General features: G+C 37.7%; 1 protein-coding gene across 11 annotated transcripts in view; it reads right to left on the bottom strand.

Moving 5' to 3' along the window:
- CFAP20DC (CFAP20 domain containing) overlaps positions 1 to 21,767 on the bottom strand; it is a 255,001-nt gene that overhangs the window by 101,106 nt on the left and 132,128 nt on the right. For 9 of the 11 annotated variants that reach the window (XM_032411643.1, XM_032411646.1, XM_032411644.1 and 6 more), the window contains one exon: positions 20,310 to 20,474. In XM_032411643.1, the coding sequence (XP_032267534.1) occupies positions 20,310 to 20,474 (165 nt within the window). The remainder of the gene's footprint in view (positions 1 to 20,309; positions 20,475 to 21,767) is intronic. The other 2 variants (XM_032411639.1, XM_032411648.1) reach the window with 1 other exon arrangement.

Consider the following 21,767-nt stretch of genomic DNA (forward strand, 5'->3'; position numbering starts at 1 on the left):
GTATCCAGTGGCTTTCTTGCTCAGTTCCTCTTCCATGTCTTAAAGACACAAATGGAGAATGTAGTCCAGTGAATGGCACCACAATCCACAGAGTTTGAAGAGTTAGGATCTGGGTGTCATCCCTGACTCCTCTCTCCACCTTCTCCACAGCCAACTCAAGTCTACTTCTCTCTACCTCCTTGGTCAGCACTGCAGTCCAAGTGACCATCATCCTTCTCCTGGATGATCACAGAGCCTCTCAAGGGATCTCCCATGTCCACACTGGCTCCCTGTCCCATGCCCTCTCCAAAATGTACCCAGAGTGGTCTTAGGCAAGCATATACCTGATCAAGTCATTCCTTTTCCTCACTTAAAACTTTTCAATGTCTTCCCTGCTGCAGTTAGGATTAGGAAGAAAGCCTTTAACAGTGGCTGCAAAAACCTACATGTTCTGGCTTCAGTTCATACCTTTCACCCCTCATTTTCTGCTCTCTCAGACTGGCCTCCTCAGTTCTTCCTGCCTACCAGAGCATTTGTGTGTGCTCTTCCCCATGCCTAGAAGGCTCTTCCAGTGTAGGTACTCCCATAAACTTTCCTTCCCATAACTTGCCAAACTGCACTTAAAAATTTTTTTTAAAAATTCAGTTTAGTTAACATATAGTGTATTATTGGTTTCAGGGATAGAATTTAGTGATTCATCAGTATATATAATATATATAACATAACACCCAGTGCTCATTACATCAAGTGCCCTCCTTAATGCCCAACACCCAGTTACCCCATCCCCCCACCCACCTCCCCTCCAGCAACCCTCAGTTTATTTCCTAGAGTTAAGAGTATTTTCTGGTTTGCCTCCCTCTCTGTTTTTATCTTATTTTTCCTTCCCTTCCCCTATGTTCATCTGTTTTGTCTCTTAAATTCCACATATGAGTGAAATCATATGGTATTTGTCTTTGACTGACTTATTTCCCTTAGCATAATACCCTCTAGCTCCATCCACCTCAGTGCAAATGGCAAGATTTCATTCTTTAAAAATTGTACTTTTACATGTGTTTGTGAGATTCACTGATAATGTGTGCTTCAGTAGATATAAACTCAGTAGCCTAGTTTGTCACCCCTGAATTGCTAGCCTGGTGCCTGACATGGAATTATAGATCCTTGCGGAGCAAAATGAACGAATCATTAAATGTAATGAGTCAAATGGGATGTTGGATTAAATGACTAAATATTTCTAACTATGGCTAGAATTTCATTTTTCATTTTAAGAAAATTCCAACTGCAGGTTTTATGTGTGAATTGAGGAAGACTGGGCAGGACTGGACAACTGCCAGGATATGGGGGATGAGAGAGAAGGGTCAACAATGACCAAGACATTGATAATTACATGAGTGGTGTGGCTTTCAATATCAGTAGTGCTATGGCACCCCAATCAGATACCTACTCAGGTTACATGTGAAATGTTCTACTGTTAGCACGTAGACTTGGCTGTGTGTGCATTTGTATTTTTTTTAGTCATCATAAATATCCGTTTGGAGTTAACAAAACACTGTTAGTCTCTCAGGATCAACAACGGAAAGAAATGACACTCAAATCCCAGGCCAATTGGAAAAATTTATTATAGAATCTGTCATCATTTGTACCATTTGTGACCAAGTAGAACAAATCCTAGACTATTGATTTTGTTCTCAAATGTGGATTTTCCCAGAAAGAAAGAGCCACTGAAGGTCCTGAAGGGTATGGGATATGGCTTGGGCCTACATGGGAACTTTTAGTATCAGAATAGGAAATTTTTTTTTTTTACTTCCAGTCATGGGAACCATTAGGCTATGGGCATATTTTTTGCATATCTTTCTGTTCAAACATCTTATGGGGCAATTTCCTCAATGTTTTTTCATTTTCTTTATATATAGTTTCCCCCAACCAATTTAAGCTCCTTTAAATAGAAAGACCATTTATTTGGTAGTGTATGTACCTCCATCTGTGGAGCCCAGCACAGTATGTGGCAGACAATGGATAAAGTTCACCACAATTGTTAAATAGTATTCAAGATTAAAAGGAAGATTTTTTAGGGGAGAGAATATTTCAAAAAATCATACTGACATAGTTCTAGCTATAATTCCAACAAAATGTACACATTAACTAGTTTGTAGCTATTTAAAAAATTAAAATTCCTAAATACCTTGAATTTTTTAGAGGAATCTCTTACTTAGCAGTGGATGTCCAGTGACCATTCAAGATACTCATAAACCTCATATAATATAGCCTTCTAAATCACAGAAAATTAGATATGATTCTGTATTTTATAAGAGGATCTACTATAGGATTTCTTTAAAGAGTAATCTACCACTCTGTATTTAAAGTTAAGTCTATTTTTTAAAATTCACAAATGCTAGCACACTTTTTTCACAAACCAAAGTATACCAATACTCAACCATTAAGTATCTCTTTAATTAATAGACTTCTTTAAACTTCTTGGTACAATTAACATATACACATTCTTAAAGGCTGTTTCATTTTAGTAATTCTGTTTATAATCATTAATTGTTACAATTATCTCTATAAACATGTATCATGCTATTTATCTACTATGAGACAATCCTAATTAAAACCTACAAGGAAAAGTAGTTTAGACTTTTGGTTTCTAAAATAAAAAGTAAAAGGGACAAAGTTTCTATAATGAGAAAAACCTTAATAAAAGAAAACTACAAGCAGAAACACATGCCTTTTGAATTCTAAAGGGAGCTCTTTTAAGGGCTGATATCAATATGCACAATATAAGGTTAAAAATCAAGATTAGATTAAAGTCATGCTCTAGGCGTTTCATTTTCTTGAGTTTGCGGAAAATGAACTTGGTGTAGGTCAGAGATGTTACCATTAATTATTTTGCTATTTTATGAGGGGTACATGCCTTTGTAGTTAGAATATAAAACCTGAGGGTCTACTCTCTAATTGTCTTTTAGGAAAATAAACATTCATTTTTGTCTCAAGATACAATGTTCTAATTATTATAGTCATTTAAGTTTGCAGGGTTTTCAAAGCTTAACCAGAAAAACCTGCTGAATTTTCAAATCTAATCATTGAAGGGTCATGCTCAAGACATATCTATTATCTGACAGTCAAATCAGAATTAAACTTGCTATCAGAACCCAATCTTGAATTGGATTAATTTTTATTTTATTATATGTGCACCGTTATAAAGAATGTCAAAAATACAAAAAAGAGGGCGCCTGGGTGGCTCAGTTGGTTAAGCGACTGCCTTCGGCTCAGGTCATGATCCTGGAGTCCCTGGATCGAGTCCCGCATCGGGCTCCCTGCTCGGCAGGGAGTCTGCTTCTCCCTCTGACCCTCCCCCCTCTCATGCTCTCTCTCTCATTCTCTCTCTCTCAAATAAATAAATAAAATCTTTAAAAAAAAAAAATACAAAAAAGGCTGATCTAGTAAAGCAATATTATTTTAGACAAGGTACTTAACCTTTTAAGCCTCACTTCCTTTCATAAGATTAGGATAATAATAGTACTTAAGTCATGGTGTTTTTGTTAGATCGTATGAAACAATGCATGTAACATGCCAAATACTGTGCTTAGTAGGGACTAAATGCTTAGTAAATATGTTATTAATATCTTCCATCTTGAATAGCATTTAACACTTTACAGAGTCCATTCATAATCACTTATTTCTTTATGCATCCATCCTTTCAGTAGTGACTGGGCACGTGGTCTGGGCAGTTGTATCTCATTAATAAAAAGTTTAAGACATTTTTTAAAGGCAATAAAACATATTACAAACTAAAATTAGAATATCTCTTTCTCCTCTAAACTTAAGTACGACCTTAGATAATGTCATCTGTGAATAAAGTGAGGATATGGCAACAAGATAAAAAGTAATAAGGCACAAGATATTACTTTTCTTCACAAACTCTTAATTTATTAAAAAGCTATCAATAACTGGGGGGAGGAGCAAGATGGCAGAGGAGTAGGGGACCTAAATTTCGTCTGGTCCCAGGAATTCAGCTAGATAGTTATCAAACCATTCAGAACACCTACAAACTCAACAGGAGATTGAAGAAAAGAATAGCAGCAACTCTCTGAACAGAAAAGCAACTACTTTCTGGAAGGTAGGATGTGTGGAGAAGTGAATCCGAGGCAATATTCGGGAAGACAGATCGCAGAGGGAGGGAGCCTCCTCAGCCGGCTACCAGCAAGTGACAGAGCAGCAGAGCACAAAATCAGAACTTTTAGAAGTCCGTTCTGCTGAGGGATGTGGCTCCAGTGGCTAAGCAGGGGGTGGAACCCTCGCTGGGACAGTGTGGTCTCAGGACCCTCGGGGTCACATAAAGCCTGGGGGTGCCGAAGTGTGGCAGAGCTCCCGGGTATCGGAGAGGGAAGCCAGCTGCAAAGGCGGAGCTGAGGAGTGGGCTCTCAGCTCGGGGTTGCCATAAACCGTGATCCTCCAGCAGGGACCCAACAAGAGGCAGATCCAGGGAGACTCCCCTTCCTCCCCTGGGAGGAGTGGTGTGTGAGCGCACTGCAGGAATCTGCTGAGTTTGGAGACTCCAAACAGGGTCGTGTGCCAGAAATAGAAATGCTCGGTCAGAGGCCGGGTGAGCACGGAGTGCGGCGGGATAACAGGGAGACAAGAGTGACTGAATGCTTTTCTCTGGGGGCGTGCTGAGGAGTGGGGCCCCGACCTCTCGGCTCCTCTGGGACCAGAGATTGGGAGGCTGCCATTTTCACTCTCGTCCTCCAAAGCTGTACAGAAAGCTTGCAGGGAACAAAAGCTACTGAGAGCAAACCTGAGCAGATTAGCTAGCCTGGACCCTAGCAAGGGCAGTTCCGCCTCCGGCAAACACACTTGACAATCACTGCAACAGGCCCCTCCCCCAGAAGATCCGCAAGAACATCCAGCCAACACCAAGTTTACCAATCAATGAGAACGGCAGAACTCCAGCACTAGGGGAATACAGCACATAGAATTCATGGCTTTTTTCCCATGATTATTTAGTCTTTCAAAGTTAATTTTCAAAATTTTCTTTATTTTTTTTCTTTTTCTATTTTTTTAGTTGAATTTTTCTTCTTTCCTTTTTCAACTAACATTTTATCAATTCCTTTTTAAAAATCTTTTAAAATTTTTCATTTTTACAGTCATATCTCTTCATTGTATTTAACCTTTTTTTTTGGTGTATATATATATAAGCTTTTCTTTCTTTAAAATTTTGGGATACAGGGGCGCCTGGGTGGCTCAGTTGGTTGGGCGACTGCCTTCGGCTCAGGTCATGATCCTGGAGTCCCGGGATCGAGTCCCGCATCGGGCTCCCTGCTCAGCAGGGAGTCTGCTTCTCCCTCTGACCCTCCCCCCTCTCATGCTCTCTCTCTATCTCATTCTCTCTCTCAAAATAAATAAATAAAATATTTAAAAAAAAAAAAAAAATAAAATTTTGGGATACAGTTTCTTCTAACAGAACAAAATATACCCTAAATCTAGTGTATGATGTTGTCCTAGGCTCCCGCCTGATCACATTCTCTCATTTAAAAAAATTTTTTTTTCATTCTGTTTTCAAACAACTTCTTATCAATTCCTTTTTAAAAATCCTTTTTAATTTTCATCTTTACAGTCATATTCCATTGCTCCATCGTATTTACCCTTATGTTTACATATATATAAGTTTTTCTTTCTTTAAAATTTTGGGAGGCAATTTCTTCTAACAGACCAAAATACACGCAAAATCTAGTGTGTGGCTCTGTTAAACTCACTAGCCTGATGATATTCTTTTTTTTTTTTTTCCTTTCTTCCCCCAACCCCAGTTTCGGGTCTTTTCTGATTTGTTTAGTGTATATTTTTCTGGGATCGTTGTTACCCTTTTAGCATTTTTTTAGCATTTTATTCTCTCATTCACCTATTCTCCTCTGGACAAAATGACAAGACAGAAAAACTCACCTCAAAAAAAAAAAAAGAACAAGAGGCAGTACCGACTGCCAGGGACCTAATCAATAGGGACATTAGTAAGATGTCAGAACTAGAGTTCAGAATGACGATTATAAAGATACTAGCTGGGCTTGAAAAAAGTATAGAAGATACTAGAGAATCCCTTTCTGGAGAAATAAAAGAACTAAAATCTAAACAAGTCAAAATCAAAAAGGCTATTAATGAGGTCCAATAAAAAATGGAGGCTCTAACTGCTAGGATAAATGAGGCAGAAGAAGAATTAGTGATATAAAAGACCAAATGATGCAGAATAAAGAAGCTGAGAAAAAGAGATAAACAACTACTGGATTATGAGGGCAGAATTCGAGAGATAAGTGATACCATAAAGTGAAACAACATTAGAATAACTGGGATCCCAGAAGAAGAAGAAAGAGAGAGTGGGGCAGAAGGTATATTGGAGCAAATTATAGCAGAGAACTTCCCTAATTTGGGGAAGGAAATGCATCAAAATCCAGGAGGCACAGAGAACCCCCTCAAAATCAATAAAAATAGGTCAACACCCCAACACCTAATAGAAAAACTTACAAGTCTCAGAGACAAAGAGAAAATCCTGAAAGCAGCTCAGGACAAGAGGCCCGTAACCTACAAGGGTACAAACATTAGACTGGCAGCAGACCTATCCACAGACCTGGCAGGCCAGAAAAGACTGGCATTATATATTCAGAGCACTAAATGAGAAAAATATGCAGCCAAGAATACTATATCCAGCTAGGCTGTCATTGAAAATAGAAGGAGAGATAAAAAGCTTCCAGGACATACAAAAACTAAAAGAAATTGTGAATACCAACCCAGCCCTACAAGAAATATTGAAAGGGGACCTCTAAGCAAAGAGAGAGCCTAAAAATAACATAGACCGGAAAGGAACAGAGACAATATACAGTAACAGTCACCTTACAGGCAATACAATGGCACTAAATTCATATCTTTCAATAGTTACCTGAATGTAAATGGGCTAAATTCCCAATCAAAAGACATAGGGTATCAGATTGGATTAAAAACAAGACCCATCGATATGCTGTCTGCAAGAGACTCATTTTAGACCCAAAGACACCTCCAGATTGAAAGTGAGGGGGTGGAAAACTATTTACCATGCTAATGGACATCAAAAGAAAGCTGGGGTGGCAATCCTTATATCAGACAAATTAGATTTTAAACCAAAGACTATAATAAGAGATGAGGAAGGACACTACAGCATACTTAAAGGGTCTATCCAACAAGAAGATCTAACAATTTTAAATATCTATGCCCCTAACATGGGAGCAGCCAATTATATAAGCCAGGTAATAACAAAATCAAAGAAACACATTAACAACAATACAATAATAGTAGGGGGCTTTTTAACACACCTCTCATTCAAATGGACAGATCATCTAAGCAAAAGATCAACAAGGAAATAAAGGCTTTAAATGACACACTGGACCAGATGGACTTCACAGATATATTCAGAACATTCCATCCCAAAGCAACAGAATACATATTCTTCTCAACTGCACATGGAACATTCTCCAGAATAGATCACATCCTAGGTCACAAATCAGGTCTCAACCAGTACCAAAAGATTGGGATCATTCCCTGAATATTTTCGGACCACAATGCTTTGAAACTAGAACTCAATCACAAGAGGAAAGTTGGAAACAACTCAAATACACGGTGGCTAAAAAGCATCCTACTAACGAATGAATGGGTCAACTAGGAAATTAAAGAAGAATTTAAAAAATTCATGGAAACAAATGAAAATGAAAACACAACTGTTCAAAATCTTTGGGATGCAGCAAAGGCGGTCCTAAGAGGAAAGTATATAGCAATAGAAGCCTTTCTCAAGAAACAAGAAAGGTCTCAAATACACATCCTAACCCTACTCCTAAAGGAGCTGGAGAAAGAGGAAGCCTAAACCCAGCAGGAGAAGAGAAATAATAAGGATCAGAGCAGATATCAATGAAATAGAAACCAAAACAACAGTAGAACAGATCAATGAAACTAGGAGCTGATTCTTTGAAAGAATTAATAAGATTGATAAACCCCTGGCCAGACTTATCAAAAAGAAAAGCGGAAGGACTCAAATAAATAAAATCATGAATGAAAGAGGTTAGATTATAACAGACACCAAAGAAATACAAACAATTACAAGAACATATTATGAGCAACTATATGCTAGCAAATTAGATAATCTGGAAGAAGTGGATCCATTCCTAGAGACGTATAAACTACCAAAACTGAACCAGGAAGAAATAGAAAACCTGAACAGACCCATAAGGACTAAGGAAATTGAAGTGGTAATCAAAAATCTCCCAACAAACAAGAGCTCAGGGCCAGATGGCTTCCCAGGGGAATTCTACCAAACATTTAAAGAAGAATAAATACCTATTCTTCTGAAGCTGTTTCAAAAAATAGAAATGGAAGGAAAACTTCCAAACTCATTTTATGAGGCCAGCATTACCTTGATCCCAAAACCAGACAAAGACCCCATCAAAAACGAGAACTACAGGGGCACCTGGGTGGCTCAGTCATTAAGCGTCTGCCTTCGGCTCAGGTCATGATCCCAGGGTCCTGGGATCGAGCCCCGCATCAGGCTCCCTGCTCAGCAGGAAGCCTGCTTCTCCCTCTCCCACTCCCCCTGCTTGTGTTCCCTCTCTTGCTGTCTCTCTGTCAAATAAATAAAATCTTTAAAAAAAAAAAAAAAAGAACTAAAGTCCAATATCCCTGATGAACATGCATGCAAAAATTCTCACCAAAATACTAGCCAGTTGGATCCAACAGTACATTAAAAGGATTATTCACCACGACCAAGTGGGATTTATTTCTGGGCTGCAAGGTTGGTTCAAATTCCACAAATCAATCAATGTGATACAATACATTAATAAAAAAAAGAACAAGAACCATATGATCCTCTCAATAGATGCAGAAAAAGTATCTGACAAAGTACAGCATCATTTCTTGATTAAAACTCTTCATAGTGTAGGGATAGAGGGTACATACCTCAATATCATAAAAACTATCTCTGAAAAACCCACAGTGAATATCATACTCAACTGGGAAAACCTGAGAGCTTTTCCCCTAAGGTCAGGAACATGGCAGGGATGTCCACTATCACCACTGCTACTCAACATAGTACTAGAAGTCCTAGCCACAGCACTCAGACAACAAAAAGAAATAAAAGGCATCCAAATCAGCAAAGAAGTGAAACTCTCACTTTTTGCAGATGATATGATACTTTATGTAGAAAACCCAAAAGACTCCACCCCAAAACTGCTAGAACTCATACAGGAATTCAGTAAAGTGGCAGGATATAAAATCAATGCACAGAAATCAGTTGCATTTCTATACAACAACAAGACAGAAGAAAGAGAAATTAAGGAGTTGATCCCATTTACAATTGCACCCCAAACCATAAGATACCTAGGAATAAATCTGGCCAAGGAGGCAAAGGATCTATACTCAGAAAACTATAGAATACTCATGAAAGAGATTGAGGAAGACAGAAAGAAATGGAAAAACGTTCCATGCTCATGGATTGGAAGAACAAATACTGTGAAAATGTCTATGCTACCTAGAGCAATCTACACATTTAATGCAATCCCCATCAAAATACCATCAACTTTTTTCGGAGAAATGGAACAAATAATCCTAAAATTTGTATGGAACCAGAAAAGACCCCGAATAGGCAGAGGAATGTTGAAAAAGAAAAGCAAAGCCAGTGGCATCACAATTCCAGACTTCAAGCTCTATTACAAAGCTGTCATCATCAAGAGAGTATGGTACTGGCAAAAAAACAGACACATAGATCAATGGAACAGAACAGAGAGCCCAGAAATGGACCCTCAACTCTATGGTCAACTAATCTTTGACAAAGCAGGGAAGAATGTCCAATCAAAAAAGACAGTCTCTTCAACAAATGGTGTTGGGAAAATTGGACAGCCACATGCAGAAGAATGAAACTGGACCATTTCCTTACACCACACACAAAAACAGACTCAAAATGGATGAAAGACCTCAATGTGAGACAGGAGTCCATCAAAATCCTAAAGGAGAACACAGGCAGCAACCTCTTCAACCTCAACCGCAGCAACTTCTTCCTAGAAACATGGCCAAAGGCAAGGGAAGCAAGGGCAAAAATGAACTATGGGGACTTCATCAAGATAAAAAGTTTTTGCACAGCAAAGGAAACAGTCAACAAAACCAAAAGACTACCAACAGAATGGGAGAAAATATTTGCAAATGACATATCAGATATAGGGCTAGTATCCAAAATCTCTAAAGAACTTATCAAACTCAACACCCAAAGAACAACTAATCCAATCAAGAAATAGGCAGAAGACATGAACAGACATTTCTGCAAAGAAGACATCCAAATGGCCATCCAAACAGACACATGAAAAAGTGCTCAACATCACTCTGCAGCAGGGAAATACAAATCAAAACCTCAATGAGATACCACCTCACACCGGTCAGAATGGCTAAAATTAACAAGTCAGGAAATGACAGATGTTGGCAGGGATGCAGAAAAAGGGGAACCCTCCTACACTGTTGGTGGGAATGCAAGGTGGTGCAGCTACTCTGGAAAACAGTATAGCGGTGCCTCAAAAAGTTGAAAATAGAGCTACCCTATGACCCAGCAATTGCACTACTGGGTATTTACCCCAAAGATACAAATGTAGTGATCCCAAGGGGTATGTGCACCCCAATGTTTATTGAAGCAATGTCCACAATAGCTAACTATGGAAAGAACCTAGATGTTCATCAACAGATGAGTGGATAAAGATGTGGTGTATATATATATATATATATATATATATATATATATATATATATATGATGGAATATTATGCAGCCATCAAAAAATGAAATCTTGCCATTTGCAATGATGTGGATGGAACTAGAGGGTATTATGCTAAATGAAATAAGTCAATCAGAGAAAGACAAGTATCATATGATCTCACTGATATGTGGAATTTCACAAACAAGGCAGAGGATCATAGGGGAAGGGAGGGAAAAATGAAACAAGATGAAACCAGAGAGTGAGACAAACCGTAAGAGACTCTTAATCTCGGGAAACAAACTGAGGGTTGCTGGAGTGGAGGGGGGTGGGAGAGATGGGGTGGCTGGGTGATGGACATTGGGAAGGGTATGTGCTATGGTGAGCACTGTGAATTGTGTAAGACTGTTGAATCACAGACCTGTACCCCTGAAACAAATAATACATGATATGTTAAAAAAAAAATTAAAAAAAAAAAAAGCTATCAGTAGCCTAGTTCTTCATCTTTAGTATTAATGAGTAAAGAAACCTTTTCAGGGAAGCAATTTTATTATCTCAAGAAAACTTTCCATTTTGAATGAGTGGAGCTTAAATATAATATAGGCTTTGGTAGATAATTTCCATCATTTGGTTTTGGAAATAGCACAGTTTCGTATTACACAAGAAGGTTCCCCAGAAGAAAATCCTTAAAACAAGTAGTGAGAAATTGCTTAATGGGAGTAAGCAGTTAAGAATTCATCTCTCAAACCAGACTGCCTGGTCACATCCTAGGTCTACCACTCACTAATTACTTTGTCTCTGTGAGCCTCAGTATCCTTATCTACAAAATGGTGATTATGATGGTTTCTACACAAAAAGGTATATGAGAGGATTAAATGGGATAAATGATGTGTGATGGCTAAATTTATATATCAACTTGACTGGGCCCACAGGGTTCCTAGATTAAACATTGCTCTGAGTATGACTGTGAGGACACTTCTGGATGAAATGAACATTTCAATTGGTAAATTCCACCCCAAGGTAGGTGGATCTCATCACCCAATCCAAGGAGGGCCTGAATAGAACAAAAAGGTGGAGGAAGGGAGACTTTGATCCCTCTGTCTGACCCCTTAAGGTAGGACATTGGTCTTTAGCCGTCCTCAGACTGGTGCTTTCACTATTGGCTCTCCTGGATTTGGACAGGAACTGCACCATTGGCTCTTCTGGGCCTCCAACTTGACCACTGCAGGTCCTGGGACTTCTCAGTTTCCATAACTGCATGACCCAATTCCTTATGATAGGTCTCTCTCTCTCTCTCTCTCTCCCTCTCTCTCTATATATATTCTAAAACCAAATGATGGAAATTATCTATCAAGGCCTATATTATATGTAAATTGTATATATGTGTGTGTTCTGTTTCTCTGGAGAAACCTGACACTGTGTAAAGGATACAGCAAAAAGTCACTAAACATTAGTGGTGATGCTGATGATGATTTGCTGCTTAATATACTCACCTGCTCAAATTATATGGCTAGCATTTCATTCACTCACTTGATCACTTAATTAACAAATATCTATTGAGTTCCTGGTAAGTGTTGAGCTAGGTGCTAAGGATACAGCAATAAATAGGACCCCTGCAGTTTTGAAGCTCACATTCCCCTTGGGGAGACAGCAATAAGCAAACAATTAAGTAAAAAGAACGTATCAGGTAAGGATAAGAGCTGTGATGGAAATAAAAGCCAGGTGATGTTACAGAGAGAGTCTGGGGGTTATTGGATGATTATAGCCCCATGTTCATCACTATGTGAACTATTTGTAAAAATGTATGTGCGCATAATTGATACTAATACGGTATAGATTGTCATAGATATTCCCTTATTATATCATAAATAAACATGTTTAATATGCAACTATATACTTAAAAGATTTTCTTTTGTCATTAATTTTGGATTTCCTTCCCATTATATATTTTAAATGAGAATACTGACATTAAGTAAAGAAATATATTTTAATTTTATAGCAATTCTCTGGGCTTTTCAAAAGACAGAAAGGTATACAGAAGAAACTAAACATTTCTCATAGTTGCTCTAACATAATATATGTCTATTGACACCACAAATCATGAACGTATTTAGAAAGTTACAATTCTCTAACAGAGGAAGATATGAGGAATAAGTCTTATTTTCCTGACCCTACTTCTACTAGTCCGTGTTCCTAAAGTTTATTAATTTTCGTGTGTTTCCTTAAAAAATGTACCCCAAAGATACAAATGTAGTGATCCAAAGGGGTACGTGCACCCCAATGTTTATAGCAGCAATGTCCATAATAGCCAAACTATGGAAAGAGCCAAGATGTCCATCGACAGATGAATGGATAAAGAAGATGTGGTATATATATATATATATATATATATACACAATGGAATATTATGCAGCCATCAAAAAAAAGAAATCTTGCCATTTGCAACGACGTGGATGGAACTAGAGGGTATTATGTTAAGCGAAATAAGTCAATCAGAGAAAGACATGTATCATATGATCTCACTGATATGAGGAATTCTTAATCTCAGGAAACAAACTGAGGGTTGCTGGAGTGGTGGGGGGTGGGAGGGATGGGGTGGCTGGGTGATAGACATTGGGGAGGGTATGTGCTATGGTGAGCACCGTGAATTGTTAAGATTGTTGAATCACAGACCTGTACCTCTGAAACAAATAATACATTATGTGTTAAAAAAAAAAAAAGAAGATAGTAGGAAGGGAAAAATGAAGAGGGGGGAAGTTGGAGGGGGAGATGAACCATGAGAGACTATGGACTCTGAGAAACAAACTGAGCGTTCTAGAGGTGAGGGGGGTGGGGGGATGGGTTAGTCTGGTGGTGGGTATTAAAGAGGGCACGTATTGAATGGAGTACTGGGTGTTATATGCAAACAATGAATCATGGAACACTACATCAAAAACTAATGATGTAATGTATGGTGATTAACATAACATAATAAAATAAAATTAAAAAAATACAAATGTATATTATAAATATATAAACATATATTATAAAATACAAATAAAATATATAAATATAAAAAAAATGTACACCTATACCAGCGTCCCTAGGTAACTATCTTGTTTATTTACTATGTCAGTGGGCTCATACAGAGACAACATTCTAGCTTTCCATGTGTCACTGATGGAGACACACAGCTCTGAGACCTTTCCAGACCATCACAAGCAGATCAGGTCTGTTGTAGCTGCATCCATAATATCTTATTTGTGGGTATTTAATCAACTCCCTACTATGCACAAGTAATTTGTCTCCAGTTTTGTCATTATAAGCCATACTGTAATAGACATCTAAAGGAGAAATGTAAAGGTTGGAATGAGTCAGTCCTGTAAAAGCAGCACAACTATGCAACGGATTAGGTGTGGTTTTCACATTTACTATTATATTAATATTTATATATCAAAGTTTCTTCAATATTTGGTGGAAATATCACAGAAAAATTGAAATTCATTCTATATATGATTTGTGATATCTTTGCTGTAACAAATTTCACAGATACTGATCAATATCCACACTAAATTCCTTTCACATTAAAAAAATTTTTTAAATAAAGGAATGTGACAAGGTATGCCTTAGTTTTAGTAAAGATGGGGAAAGAGGTTATATAATTCAAACGTAAGAGACAGTTGAGTTCACTCTGACTTATTATCAGACACTGGACCCAGAAATTGTGGCATCTCTTTAAACCAACAATCTTTTTATAAAAAATTTTTTATTGTTATGTTAATCACCATACATTACATCATTAGTTTTCGATGTAGTGTTCCATGATTCATTGTTTGTGCATAACACCCAGTGCTCCATGCAGAACGTGCCCTCTTTAATACCCATTACCAGGCTAACCCATCCTCCCACCCCCCTCCCCTCTAGAACCCTCAGTTTGTTTTTCAGAGTCCATCGTTTCTCATGTAAACCAACAATCTTAAGACAAAGCTTAGCTGAAAGTGTGAGTTTAGAAAAGTGTTTTGTTGAGGTGCCTTGGTAGCTTGTCAGTTAAGTGTCCAACTTTTAATTTCAGCTCAGGTCATGATCTCAGGGTTGTGAGATCGAGCCCCACATCCGGCTCCGTGCTGAGCAAGGAGCCTGCTTGAGATTCTCTCCCTCTGTGCCCCCACCCCCCAGCTTGCACACACTCTCTCTCTAAAAAAAAAGGAGAAAAATGTTTTTTTTCCTGAAGTCATAATCTAAATCCTTTTTCTTTTAGGTTCTCCTTTACAGTGCATTTTGTTACTTGATTTGAATTTTGCTTTCATAATGTGAAACCCAAAGAAATTCTAATAAGATCTCACCAGTGCCAACTGTAGTTGGATGATTATTTCATGGTTTTGCTAAATGCATTAACCTACCTATTTGCAATTGTGCTAGGAGATAGGGATGCCAGTCTTTTCTTATTCAGATAGGAGTAGAAGCCCAATAAGACTGCTGCTGTGGAAAAGAGGGCACTTGGGAAAACTGCCTCCTAATTTTTAGGCTAATCACTAGTTTTGGTTTGTGCTTAGTGGACCATTGCGTCTTGCCATTAGTAGCCGAATGCTCAACTTCAATGACCAGACCTGAATCTCTGGTTCAATTAAACTGGGGTTCCATTAATGAAAATAAGATAATCAGAGACCCCCCCAGTTCTCTGCAGAGTAATAGTCATTAGCTAACGTGCACTGGGAACTGACAAGGTGAACAGTGTAGAAGTGTGGTAACACTGGCTTTTTGGAAACACAATTATCTTATTAATTTCATTAAATGCTCTCGATCAAGTTACATGCCATTCAACAAAATGCACTCTAAAATGGAAGTTTTAAGGTCTCCTTTTTTTGCTCGAGTGAACATACTAGAAAGCATCCATCGGAAGCCACGATTTATTTCTGTGGCAGCTTCACTAGGATCTCAGTGTGTGCATTTATAATAAAGCACCACAATGTACATGGATACTGTACAGTTAGTTATAAGAGCACAGTCATTTTCTCATGCAATTCAAAAATCTCATCATGGGGAGTCCATTTTTCAGACAGACACAAAAACAAATAGTTGAAATGAAGAAATATCTCCTGGCTTTTCCAATATTAGAAAGTCTGCCCTTGGGCATTATTCATTAGCTACACCTTTCAAATAAAATATCTCATTATTATTATATATATTTATAGTAAGTGTCAAAGCCCACAAATGACAAAAATAGCAATGGAAATGTATTTGTAGAAGGAGAACCACAAAGTTCAATGTACAGCAGCCCCCTCCCATCTCTGGGGGATATGTTCCCAGACCCCCAACGGATGCCTGAAACTGGATAGTACCAAACCATACATATTCCACTTTTTCCTATACATACATACTTCTGATAAAGTTTAATTTATAAATTAGGCACAGTAAGAGATTCACAACAACTAATAATAAAATAGAACAATTACAACAATATACTGTAATAAAAGTTATGTGAATGTGTTCTCTAAAATATCTTATTGTGCTGTACTCACTGTTCTTGTGATGATGCGAGATGATAAAATTTCTATGTGACAAGATGACGTGAGGTGGATGATGTCAGTGTGTGACCTAGTGTTAGGCTACTGTTGACTTTCTGATGCTACATCAGAAGGAGGATCATCTGCTTCTGAACCACACTTGACCGCAGGTAACTGAAACCTCAGGTAAGGGAGGACTGCTGTATGTTCATGTAATCTTAGCTGCCATCCATGTCCAATGAGCTTTTCTTTAAGAGAAACCTTATGGTTATAAAGGAATAGAAATATAATTGGGATTCACAGGGCAGAAGCAATATGCTCTTAGGTGATGATTATTAATTTCCTTCCTTCCTTCCTTCCTTCTTTCTTTCTCTCTCCTTCCTTCCTTCCTCCCTCTTTCTTTCTTTCTTTTTCTTTCTTTCCTTCTTTCTTTTCTTTTCTTTTCTTTCTTTCTTTCTTTCTCTTTCTTTCTTCTTTCTTTCTTTCTTTCTTTCTTTCCTTCCTTCCTTCCTTCCTTCCTTTTTCTTCTTTCTTTTCTTTCTTTTGTAGTAGGCTCCATGCCCAGTGTGGAGCCCAGCACAGGGCTTGAACTCATGAACCTGAAATCAAGACCTGAGCTGAAATCAAGAGTCAGATGCGTAACTGACTGAACCACCCAGGCACCCCTGATTATTAATTTTCTGTATATGTGACTCAAGTTGACTATCATTTTGTATTGAAATCTCATTTATGGAATTTGCAAAATACATACTAATATCCTCTTCTAAAAGTTGAGATCAAATATGGCCTATGAACAGTTTCTGTTTAATTATAATATTGAGTTAATGATGCAATTAATATTTATTCAAATTCCTCTTTAATCTCAAGCATCATACATGTCCTTGAACTTTAAATTAAAAAAAGACACTTAAAATATCTGGATATAGAATTGCATTTTCATTTAAAGACATAATTAATTCTTAAAACATTAAGCTAGAGAGATAAAAGAAGAAAAGAGCATTCACAATTGTTCTGAGTTATCTGATAGGGTTTACAGCTTAGTCATTTCTGTTACTGAAAGCATTCACAGACTATTAGATATAGATCGAGTGTTTGGTTATCAAAAACATCCTTGCTCCTTTCATTCTGTGGTGAATCTTCCATTGAGATTGATTTGTGACCTGAGGTGTTTACGATGGCTGTCTGGGGAGTAAGATCTTTTTCATCCTTCTATATATTTTCTAAAGGTTCTTTAACGAACACGGGTTATATATATTCTCTCTCCCTAAAGAGAGTGTATATAATAAATATACAAATTCTTGCTACCTATGCCCTGTGCAACCAAAACGTCCTGCCTAAAGTTGGCAATTGTGGAAATAGGTGATGGGGACATGGGGGTTTTTATGTCTTCTCTCTACTTTTCTGGAAGTTTGGAAATTTCATAATCGAGAGTTTAGAATTATAGTGTCTACTTACACATAGTCCCCTGCCTGGGTTTATACTGAAGAAGTTACAAAATAGGTCCCAATTCTCCAGGAATATACAATTTAGGACATGTAATGCTGATGAGGATTGACATAAAAAAATACACCAAGAAGGGCACCTAGGTGGCTCCGTGGGTTAAGCTTCTGACTCTTGGTTTTGGCTCACGTTGTGATCTCAGGGTCATGAGATTCAGCCCTGCCTCGGACCCCAACCTCAGTGGGGAGTCTGCTTAAGATTCTCTCCCTCTGCCCCTCCCCCTGCTCACTCACGTGTGCTCTCTCTCAAATAAATAAAATCATAAAAAATACACCAAGAATAAATACAGCATAGAGTAAAACAGTTCATTTCTATAACTCACTCATTTTCTCATAGCTCTCTCTTTTCTCCAGCTTCTACTTTGACCTCTCTCAAACTTTGACCCTACTCTCTTCCCCATCTGTTATCTGAGAATCAACAAGTCCTGCCTGTGTTTCCCCTGCAGCATCTCTTAGGCTCATCACTTACCATGGAGCCACTGACGTTTTATGCCCAGATGGCTGCAAAGACATCTGAGTTGTACTTCTTAATCTCTGGTCTCACTTGATTTAAAAATTCATCTTGACTCCTGATGTCAAATTTATCTTCCTAAGAAAGGCTTTGTTGTGTCTCTACTTTAGGAGCAGGAGGCACTCTTCTTGTATTCTTCTGACCCAGCCATTCTGCCCACTAGGCCATTCCTCTTACTAATCCCTCAGAAAACTCATCCATGCATTTTGCTGTCTCCTTGTCTTTGCTCAGTCTTCTGCACCACCTTACACTTCCATAACTCCTATATTTATTTATAATAAAAACATACACAAGTATTTACTGAATACTTTCAAGACCTATTTCTTCCTCCATAAGTGCGTTATTACGACCATCATTTTACCTTCCTTGGGATTACTTCTGTGTTTTTGAGTGTCATCCAAGCCACAGGACTTTTGTTTGGGTAAGTGATCCAGTGGTTCTCAACCCTGGTGCACATTAGAATCACTGAAGGCATTTAAAAAATATCCATCCAGGGCCAATTAAATCAGAATCTCGAGATGAAGCATAGGCATTAGGAAAAAAATTTTTTTTTACATAAATTATTTATAAAATGTCCCAGGTGATTCTAACAAACAGGAAGTTGAGACTCACTCATCTAAATAATATTAGGTTTCTTAATTTGTACATACTATTCATTCATTTGGTCAAGAGTTATGGGTATCTATTACAGAGGTACAAAACTGGTAGCCCTGACATGGTTTGTTAGGCTTATAAAATGTTTTCAAAAAATTTTAGACTTTAGACAATATTTTAGAATTGGAAGATTCATCATAAACATTGAACTACCTAGCTCCTCTTGAAAACAAAAAAAGGGAAGATCTGGTGAGACTGCATGAATTCTTGCAAGGCAACACTTGGCTAGAATGGAATTGCAGTATCCCTTCTAGATGGAGAATGAACTTGTAGTTTGCTACAGTCCTCATCACTCCCTATTGCTCCCTCACAGGGACTGAGTACTAACTATCATTTATTCTATCATTTGCATAGTTGTTAATGTTACTGCTTTAACAGTAGAGAAAATTCTTTGAAGCCCTACCTGATTCCTTTCCCCTAATGACCCCCTCCACTCCCAATAAGGCTCACTGTTGAGTAAAAAATGTTTCTATGTGTCAAATATCCAGGCATCCAGCCCACTTTATTCATTATGTTATCTGACTGGCCTCCATAGTAATTTGAATTTGCAGGCCCTGGCCTGCAAACACTGTGGTAAACACCGTGTTAGATGCTAGGGATATAGAAGAATGAGGTACAGTGTTACTTTTGGAGGAAGTCACACTTTATTGGGAAATGCAGACATATTAAAAAGTATTGTAAAAAAAAAAGAAAAGAAAGGAAAAAAGAGGGAAAGAAGGGAACAGTGCTTGTCAGAATTAGGAAACACCGTACAGAAGAGGTAGCATTTGAGTTGGATCTAGAAAAGTGAATTGGGAGTGTTTACAGGCAGAAAGGCAAGGAAGCTGTTTTAGACCAAGAAACAGCAATCCCCAAACATGAACGTGTGAAAGCCCACAGCATGGTCAAAAAATTGCACATGGGGAATGAGAGATGAAACTCTGGAGTAGGTTGGGATAGGGGAGGCTGGTTTTGTGTGAATTCCCAAGGGTTTTTTCATTTTGTCTTCTAAGATAGTGGGAAAGGCATTAAAGGTCTTTAATCGAAGAGAGACATGATCACATTTCTATTTCTATTATCAGAAAGATAATTCTGACAGCAATGGGTAGATTAACCGGGAGGCTAAGGTGAGCGATGGTGGGAACCCGATCAATGAAAGCAACAAAAGGATAGAGGAGCAGACAGATTTGAGAGATGTTTCGGAAGTATAACTGGCTGGGCCTGGAAGAGTGCAGGAAAAGGAGAGGACTAATCAAGGATGTTTTGATTTGGTATGTAAAAACCCAGAAAATATTTTAGCTGCTAAAGAGAAATTTAAAATGATTTATCACAGACATGAGTCGATATTAGAGTGACTTAATATTTAACTTCAAGCTATAAAGTATCATTGTGGTGTGGGTTTTTTTTTTTAAACCCTTTTTTTGGTCTTTCAAATAAATATGCTTATAATTTAGGTGCCTGGTGCATACCTGATTCTGCTGAACTTAGAGGATGACCTCCAAATTTTATTTCAGTTTGGCGGAGTTTAGTCATGTTTAGCAGCTGTGTGACTTGTGGAACATCTGTCGTTAGTTGGCAGCTTCGTGGAATAATGTCTGTAGGTTCATCTGTTGGAAAGGGAACACCATATCCAGCTGAAAATAAAGACAAACATTCATTCCCCAAATATAAGTCATTTTTGCCAAATGGACATATCTTATAAATGAAACCGATTAAAGTAAAGCATTTTAGAATGACTCTGAATGAGTTACTCAAACTTATGGCCTCAGCTTTCTCATCTGTAAAATGAGCACTGTAATTTTACTGCTTACTTTGTAGGACTGTAGGAAAGATTAAATGAGATAAAGTGTATAACATATAGAGCAGGTTCAGAGACTTGTACAATAAATGAGAGCATTCATTGGATAGATTTTATACTTATTTTTCAATACTAGAAGGTGACTCAAGAAAAGAGCTAGTTAGGTGTGCTCTGATGCAGATTTCTGGGAGTACAGTGGCTCATTTGTAAGAGATCAATGATACAAAGACATAGTTGAATAAGCACCTAGAGCCACTATATGAGTAAATTTTTAGCTTATTTTGAAATAATTTTAGATCTACAGAAAAGTTACAAAAATAGTAGAGTTCTTAATACCTTTTACTCAGCTTCCCCTAATGTTAACATCTTACCTTTGAATATTTTCAAAGAAAGGTTTATTATAATTAAAATAGTATTTTTATTATTGTAATTTGTATTCCTAATGAAATTTGATATCATTCATATATATTTACATGGATATACAAATTTCCAGTTTAGTAAATTTTGTGTTCATGTTCTTAACCCATTTTGGTATTAGAACATTATGTTCTTATTTATTTGTATGATCTCTCTTATGGCAAACATATTAAGCCTTGTCATATGTAGTAAGCAGGAATTAAATCGGTATTAGTATTCCAAAAAGCAATTCTCCTAAATGTATCAAAAGCCTTAAAAATGTACATGCCATTTTACTCCATAATTTCACTTTACGAATCTTTTCTCTCTCTCTTTTTTTTATTAGAGAGAGAGGAGCGTGCGTGCACATGCTTGCCAGGTGGGGAGGGGCGGAGGGACAAGGATAGTCTTAAGCAGACTCTGCTATGAGCGTGGAGCCCCAAATGGGACTCAAGGCTTGATCTGATGACCCAGAGATCATGACCTGAGCTGAAACCAAGAGTTGGCTGCTTAACTGACTGCACCACCCAGGTGTCCCTGAGTCTTTTCTAAAGCAAAAAAAAAAAAAAATCAGAAACTCAGATGAAAGATCTATGTAAATAGGTATTTATAATTTTTGAAAAATAAACAACTTGAATTACCAGTAAAGAGCCACAAGAAATTCTATTTATGAAGATGGCTTAATGATGTGGGAAAGACTCATGATAGGAAGTTAAGTGAAAGTAATATATAT

Source organism: Phoca vitulina, unplaced genomic scaffold, assembly GCF_004348235.1.
Source record: "Phoca vitulina isolate PV1807 unplaced genomic scaffold, GSC_HSeal_1.0 scaffold13, whole genome shotgun sequence".
Lineage (NCBI taxonomy): Eukaryota > Metazoa > Chordata > Mammalia > Carnivora > Phocidae > Phoca > Phoca vitulina.